The sequence below is a fragment of the Phoxinus phoxinus genome, assembly GCF_949152265.1.
Source record: "Phoxinus phoxinus genome assembly, chromosome: 3".
NCBI lineage: Eukaryota > Metazoa > Chordata > Actinopteri > Cypriniformes > Leuciscidae > Phoxinus > Phoxinus phoxinus.
In genome coordinates, this window is record NC_136878.1 from 44,873,759 (window position 1) to 44,882,647 (window position 8,889).

At 35.0% G+C, this 8,889-nt stretch overlaps 1 protein-coding gene across 1 annotated transcript; it reads right to left on the bottom strand.

Moving 5' to 3' along the window:
• Window positions 1–5,222: 5,222 nt before the first annotated feature.
• Window positions 5,223–8,209, bottom strand: LOC306995146 (dual specificity protein phosphatase 14). Its single transcript, XM_079606462.1, has 2 exons — window positions 8,094–8,209; window positions 5,223–5,920 (listed from the first exon to the last, which is right to left on the bottom strand). The coding sequence occupies exon 2, from the start codon at window positions 5,908–5,910 to the stop codon at window positions 5,371–5,373; it is 540 nt and encodes a 179-aa protein (XP_079462588.1). The 5' UTR covers window positions 5,911–5,920; window positions 8,094–8,209; the 3' UTR covers window positions 5,223–5,370.
• Window positions 8,210–8,889: the final 680 nt, after the last annotated feature.

Genomic DNA, 8,889 nt, shown 5'->3' on the forward strand with positions numbered 1-8,889 from the left:
CATACTTATGCCTCAGCATGATATAATTTCAACTTTTTATGTCATAATTATGATTTACCATGACTTTTTTTCTTATGTGTCGGAAATGGGCTTGCAATAGTTCTTACTTTTTTTTCATTTCCCCCCAAAAAACATTAAAAAATCTCTCCGAGCCCAAACGGTTGAACAGTATTAATGCAGACTCTGCTCATTCACACTCTTTTATTTGAGTAATGACTTCTTTTGTGCTTGATATGGTAGATGCACCCCCCCCCCCCACACACACACACACACACACACAGTCTAGCTATAGTGTCAGAGTGATTTAATGATATCCCCTTCCAGATTTACTTAATTTTTTTACTTGCACATACTCAATTCATACAGTATATTTCATTGATTTCACAGCTTTAAAATTTACTGTAAAAATGTTTCACCCAAAAAATTAAGTAAATCATGGTTAAACTTTGTATAGTGTACAGAAAACATGTTAGTGTTTGGAATATCAGACATTTGCATGCTTTGAAGATAAATTAATAATAAGGTTAAAGAGGTCACAGACATCTGCTTTCTTTGCCCTCGAGCAGCGGGTATTATTGTGAAGTTTCGAGTCCAAAACTGATGACATTAGTGTGAAATAGCGATATAAAAACCCCTTTTCTCTCTTCCCTTTTCAGTTTCCACTGAAATAAGTGAGCTGGACTCCTCACGACACTGCTTACAAAGCGGTATATTAAAAACAAAATTAAGTTTACTGGATGTTCTGAAAAACAATTGTGCTCACTATTTAAGGCAATACTAAGATTTGCAATGAAACGTATTAAATGCACAAATTTTTTTTTTGGAGGTAAATTATTAATGAATGGAAGCTGTTTCCCTCCGCCACATTAAAAAAAAATCATATTTGGGTCATATAGATATTTTTTTCTTGTATCATAATTATGAGATAAAAAGTCATTCTGAGATAAAAGTCTTTTATATCATAATTTTATAATCTCATAATTTAGTTATTTTTTATCTAATTTTTTTTCTTGTGTGTCAGAAATAGACCTCCATATAAACATAAAATTTTATACAAAGTTATGGTAACACTTTATTCTACAGTGTCATTGTTACATATGTTACATGTACTTACCATAACAGTAAATTATGCAAAATTACATGCAACAAATCCTCAACCAACCCTAACCCTATAGTAAGTACATGTAGTTGCTTAATATTACTCAGTACTCAAATATATCAATCAATCAATCAAAATTGATTTATAAAGCATGTGAACTATGAGAGATTCAACCCGGCGCTCAGGTAAAGTAAAAAGTCTGTGATAGGTGCTCTTGGGGTAGGGAAAAAATAACAGGAACAAAAAACGGGTCCCAGGCACTCAGTCAAAGTAAAGATGAAAAGAAGGAAGTTAAAAAGCCTTTATTAAATGTGGCTTAATTCATAATAAAATTACAAGCCAACATGTTTCGACCAACAAGTGGTCTTCCTCAGGGCAAGATAACACAGAGAATGCAAGTGACACTAAATTTAAATCAAGTTCCACCCATAATCAGACAGCATTCAATTAGCCTAATGAGTAATGAGTTAAATAAAATACATAAAAGTCCTAAGTACAAAGCTCACATGACCTACAAAAAAAACAATAACAAACCATACGATGAACCAATACCCTCAATATCACCAAATATGAATTGTCAATATATTATAATATATTAAATATATTATTACACTGTAACAATGACACCTTAAAATAAAGTGTAACCAAAGTTACATCTGCTAGCGCTCCAAAACAATGCCAACCAGTTTCATAACTTTCACAGAATAACTTTCAGTTCTGTGTGTTTTTTTGGTCCAGGAAAGCAGACAAAAGAAAAGTACTGTGAAGACTGGACATTCATAATTCAGGAAGACGGAAACCCCCGTACAGCCTCATGGGTCGGACCAGGAATATTTGTACAATGCCCAGGTCACCTGACCACAAAAACCTTAAAAAAAAAAATCAAACAAGGAAGTAATCTTCATGCCGCCGTCACACAATTGCCACATATCCAGTGGTGTAGTCTACGTGATACGCAGGTATACGCCGTATACCCACTAGGAAATGCCAAGTATTTCCGTATACCCACAAAAAAAAGCGTGAGGATACGTAACAACTTCGTTTTGTGACAGAACTTTCACACTTTCATTCATAAATTCACCGCGTCTGTGTTTGCAATGGACACAGATCAAATCGCGTGAATATTAAAAACTCAAAGAGACTGCAGTTGTTCAACGCGTCTCTGGGAATGAGCGCTCAATGTGTGCTCTACTACACACACACACTGAAGCAAGCGCGTGCTTGTGTCAGCGCTTCACTGTAGCTATGTATGAGGACATGATGTAGCTACACATGACACATGAACTTCATCACAGAGCTGCTATGAGAGTCACTTCATGAGAATTTCACCATTTCATTTGATAACTATCGCCATTCATTCGTATCATACACACACAGAAACTGTAATGTCTTTACGACAACCTGTCAAAATAAAAGTTCGGTATAAACTCAAAGAAATTATGAAAGAAATTGCACAGTAAAATGTACTGTAAAATAATAATAATGATGAAATCTATTAAAACTTATTTTAAAAAGGAATATCACACAAGTTTTCATACATGTTTTAATTTAAACAGTAAACTTGCCAAAACAATAACACAATTTTCTTTCAAAAGCACCATTTTTTAAAAGTAAATTTGTATAAGTGCCTATAATGTTTTTTTTTGTGTTTTTTTTATTGTCAGCTGATAAAACCTGTGCTTCAGGGACCATATTCATATAACATCTAAGGCTAAATGTAGAAAATCAGTCCAGTCTCCTCAGCTGTAAATGTCATTGGCTGTTGAAGTATTGTGTTGCTTATAATAAATTGACATGTTGATAACACTTAGTCTCATAATGCTCTCAATTACATGTCGTTGCATACTGTATGCATTAGTGAGTGTGGTGGTGCTTATGGGGTGATGAGACGGGTTAGGCCGGGGGGGGGGGGGGGGGGGGGGGGGGGTCACAGTATACTCACTACAAAAAACTAGACTACACCACTGCACATATCAAATATTCAGCATGAGGGTGTGTGTGTGAATTTTCACTGTTTACACTTACAAGTGTCTCTGGTGGAAATACACACATTACAATGCCAATAAAACAAACTAGTTATATATAGACTTGTATTTCCAAAGGACTTTTTTTTAAAGATTTCAAAACTTAAAAATACATAAATGTTTCAAACTGAGGCACACAAGCAGATATCATCAGAGCCAAAGGAAAAAATAAAACTGCAGGGGCACTTTTTAACTTCAAACGTTGTTTATTCACTTGTCTTGAGGATATATTTGTGATGTTGAAGTCAGAGAATATATAATGAGAGTAAATGTCTCGCTATAACAAAAATCAAATGTATAACGTTATTAACCCAGGCTCATTGTTGTTGTTTTTTACAAAGAATATTTATTTGTCTTGTCTGACTAAAGCCAAGGTAATGTTTAATATCGTATAATATGTATAATATCGTTCAAATGTTTTTTTTAATACATTTTAAATTTTTTATCATTAAAATGATTTAATCATTTTAATGATTTTAATGGGGGGGGGTAATCATTTTTCCACAAATATATTTGTTTTGTGTGTGCAAAAAACGTTATTAACATTACAAGTGAACCTCAAGGAACTATATATATATATATATATATATATATATATATATATATATATATATATATATATATATATATATATATATATATATATATATATATATATTGTTAGGACTCTTGGGACTTTAATATTTTCATAATTTTCACTCTCAATGTGCACTGGCCAGATTTTTTATTGTGTTATTTTTTTCATGGGAGGAATTTGCCTTTCAGGGCTTCCAAGCTTTATTGCTGACGGATATTGTTGGTACAAAAATATTCTTGGTAAACCACAACAATCTTACATTTAATCCACATCGCAATGTCTGAATGCCAACAGATAAACTGAACCAGATGGCATCTAACTGCAAGCAAGCGATGCTGGAGCTTTCTCAGAAACCTTTAATTTTTTCTGAGCCATATTTGCGTTGATATTAATAATCTAGTCCCAAGATGATTTTTTAGTGGATGTATGAAGTCAGTGCACACAGATGTGTAACTTACAGGTCTGTCTGTTTCACTTATTGTGACGTATATCTCGAACAAGGAAATATGTGGGCGGGGTTTGATTTTCTCTGTGAGGAATTGATTGGATGGTTGTGGTTTGCTATTGGTGGATCTCGTGTGAGTGACAGGTTGCCCCGCCCTCGTCATCAGAGAAGAGATGTCGCTGCAAGAGGTAGGTAAAGTAATTTTGATTCAAGATTAGGAGGCGCATGAATGAAAAAATAATAATGATGTGCACGATAAATCTTTTTTCTTTTTTTACTGCAATATACCATTAAAAATAAGACTTGTCAATTTGATTTCATAGTGACTTAAAAGTTCCCCGTGGTGAAAATGTAATGGCTTTTAATGTTGTTTATGTGTCTATGTGGTGTTTTTAATACGCTTTAAGAGAAAACATGTGTAAATTCATAAATGCTCTCCTTAAAACTGCAGTGAACCAAAGACAGTCTCAAAAACACGGTTTGAAATCGCTGGTGTTTCTGACGTCACAAACTAAACTATTTATTTAAGTTTATTTAGATAGGGACAGATACAAAAAACATAGATAAACTTAAACAGTCATCTGTTGTATAGTTTTTATCTAAAGCTAATTCACAACACTTGTCCCTAGTAGGGCTTTTAGTTAAATAACAAAAAATACAGGCTAACATTATTAAAAATTAGATAGAGATGAATTTAAATTAAATGCAATGAAAAGAGCAACTACCTTGTAACCAATCAGATCAACGTGTGATCGTCAACCAGTGGATCTCTGAGCTGAGTGAGTGGAGGCGGGGCTCATTTGCATATTCATAGAACCGCGTATACTAAATGAGGCAAGGGTGTCGAGTTACATTCAATATATTTTAAGGCATGAAAAAAAAAAAACGTTTAAATGTGTAATTTTGGTGATCAAAGATGAGTTTTAAGGGATAAAAATTCACTACAGGGGGACTTTAAAATGAATGCTACAAGGTTTATGTTTAGTTCTCTATAAATGACTCATTTTTAAGTGTGGTTTAAGCATACAAATATTTAGTTGGGTCACTGTACTTCAATCAACATGCCAAACTAAGAATTATTCTGCCATCTTCTGGTTGTTTATTGCATAACAAGAACACCACAACTTATAAAATCAAACATATAACGTTGATACGCCCCCCCAAAAAAATGTTCAAAATCATTCAAATATGAATGAATTAACAAGAAACACAAACATTTCCTCTCCTAAAGTGGAATCAATCCCCTTGTCTCTCTCTCATATAAATCTGGAATGTGTCCAACAGGAGAGTTGATCATTCGGACTGTATTTTCTCCATGTATTTTGCGCTCGTACTCGATGAGCTGCCTCCAGAAGCCGGCGTTCGGCCTGATGATGGGTCTCTGGGCTTTGAGTCGTGTGTGAGCCTCTGCGAGTGTGTGATGACAGTGTTTCATCAGGAACGCCAGACACAGAGCCGCGGAGCGACTGACGCCGGCGTTACAGTGGACCAGGACTCGTCCGCGTTCTTCACACACCTGCTGTATCTTATCAGCAACTGCGTCGAAATGCTCAGCGAGTCTGGATTCGGGATCATCGGAGACGGACACCTGCATGTAATCCATAGTGGGAGTGTGTGAGTTTCTTGTGTCCTGAGTTGCATTAATAACACACGTGATGTTGAGAGAGCTTAGCACTGAAGAGTCGCTGGCTGTTTTGCCGTTGCCGATGTACAAGGAGTCCGTGATCTGAGCAAACCCTCCGAGTCCTCCTGCTCTTCCTGACATGCTGGGAACACTGGGAACACATGTGCCAGATTACTGTGCAGACATCACAACTAAACAAGCATACTTGTGAAGATAAACTTTTATGTGTTGGCTTGCCTGAAAGCTTGACAAACAGACAGACACATAGATAGATAGACAGACAGACAGATAGATAGGAGACAGACAGACAGATAATTAGATGGATGGATAGACATAGATAGATAGACAGACAGACAGACAGATAATTAGATGGATGGATAGACATAGATAGATAGGTAATATATACAGATAGATAGGAGACAGACAGATAGATACAGACAGACAGATAGACAGACAGATAGGAGACAGACAGATAGATAGATAGACAGACAGACAGACAGACAGATAGGAGACAGACAGATAGATAGATAGACAGACAGACAGACAGATAGATAGATAGATAGATAGGAGACAGACAGATAGGAGACAGACAGATAGACAGACAGACAGACAGATAGGAGACAGACAGATAGATAGACAGACAGACAGACAGACAGATAGATAGATAGACAGACAGACAGACAGATAGATAGATAGACAGATAGACAGACAGATAGGAGACAGACAGATAGATAGATAGACAGATAGACAGACAGATAGGAGACAGACAGATAGATAGATAGATAGACAGACAGACAGACAGATAGATAGATAGATAGGAGACAGACAGACAGATAATTAGATGGATGGATAGACATAGATATATAGAAAAATAGATACAGACAGACAGACATAAAGATAGAGACAGACAGACAGATATATAGACAGATAGACAGATATATAGATAGACAGACAGATAGATAGACAGAAAGATAGAGATATAGATAGATAGGTAGAAATATAGATAGATAAATAGATAGCCTAATTATAGATAGAGACATACAGACAGACAGATAGATAGATAGATAGATAGATAGATAGATAGATAGATAGATAGATAGATAGATAGATAGATAGATAGATGATATATGTAGATTTATCTTTAAAAAACACGTTCACATCAAACACAAAGGCTCATTCACGTTAGCACCATTTTCATCGAGAATAATTAAGCGGTCTATTTTTGTGATGGATACACTCTGATATCAGTCTCTGAATTAGGGTTGCCACCTTCAGTGTGGCAAAATAAGGGACACCATTGTTATATTTGTGATTTCATAATATGTAGATATGAATCCAACTAAAAGCTATTGAAAATATGTATTTTAGTCAAATAGCAAATGGTGTTGCTCTGCAGCCATCTACTAAAGTGATAATTTCTTTACTTTTAAAACAGCATTTTCCAAAAGATGGGCAAAAATCTTACACTAAACCATGTCAAATTATCTATATACATGAACGTTAGAAATGTGGGTCTTTTATAAAGTGAATTTAACTTTTTTTTTTTTTTACTGTTTTTGTTTAAAAAATATTTATTTATATAGCCTAAAGTAAAAAAAATATAATAAATCCTCCTAAAACTATAAATCCTAAAAAAAAAACTATTATGTTTCAAAATGATATTTTGTTGAAACAACACAAGTGTGACTTTTTCCCCCCACACTAACATAAAAAACAGATATTATTCAAATTTTTTTTTTTTTTTTGTAGATGTAGAAAGTGTTGTCAACCGTGCAAAGTCTCACATCATTTTGACAAATATAATGTTTTATTTATTTCAGCAAACGTCATTTGGGGTCAAAGACCCGAACAGCGCACGAGGGGTTAAAAACGTGCAGGTTTACAGCGCATGTTCACGAGACTCAGTCGCTATAGAAACAAAGACGCTAAAATGCAATCACGCAATGAGCTTCTCTACTAAGAAATTGATTTCTTTATATTTGCTATTAGTATTATCCATACTGCAAAATCCTTATGTTTTTATTCAACTATATGTGGGCCTAATGTAAAATACGGGACAAATCGCGTCCCTTATTGATTTGATACGGGACGCATCATCTTACTTGTAAATACGGGACGATTCCGTATTTTAAGGGACGGGTGGCAACCCTACTCTGAATGCTTTCATACACGGTACATTTATGTGGTGTTTTTAATGTAAGTGTACATTTATGTACGTGTAGTTATCGATAGTTTACGCTGCATTGTAAAATAGTTCTGTTTGATATAAATAGGCAACAATAAGTAACTACAAACAGGGTGGGGTAAAATATAAGATTACTCACCTGCGCGCGACTGGTGTCTGAAGAGCTCTTCTTCTACTCGCTGCGGCTCGAGGACACTGTGCGCTCACAGCGACACCTACCGTCGGCCTGAGACTCAACAGCAAAACAAAACCTATCGGACGAAAATAAATGTCTACTATTTATCTGTCTTTAACCTTAACAAGCTGCTCGAATACACTAGCAATAGCAATGCTAGATTCGCATTAAAAACCACAGGGCTTGGCTTGTAGGCCTACTTGAGGGTTTGTTGATGCTTTCAGATTAATCCGTGATGATTATCCGTCAGCATAGTATTTAACGTTTTATATAAGCCTATATATTTGATTTCTATTCATTGAGATCTGTTTGTGTGATTTTGTGTTCCTCCCACATTTAGGCAACAACATGATGCAGTTTCAGTTTCATGTGTATTGTCCCTGATTTAATAAATTAATTATTACAACAAACAACAACACAAAGTCGTATTGCACTTAATACAAAAATGACATCCATTACAGTGGTGTTGGTCCAAGAGATTCACAGTAAGAAACTAATATATCTGTAGAAAAATGGAAAAGGTACAGGTAATGTTCTTCCACGACATTATTAGTTTCATTTACTGACATTTCCTTTCACCTTAAAACACAGCAAAATACTTCGAAATATGGGTAAAATATCTGTGGAAAAATATGAGTTTATAAGTGTTTATAAACACTTTCACTAGAAATATAGAATTCAGAAAACCTTGTTATTAGTGACACCTGTGGCCGTTAAGTGAATTGCAGCCAGCAACTAAAAACAAAGGAGATCTTGCATA

Excerpts from the sequence above, each read along its gene's own strand:
- LOC306995146 (XM_079606462.1), bottom strand. The coding sequence starts at position 5,910 with ATGTCAGGAAGAGCAGGAGGACTCGGAGGGTTTGCTCAGATCACGGAC.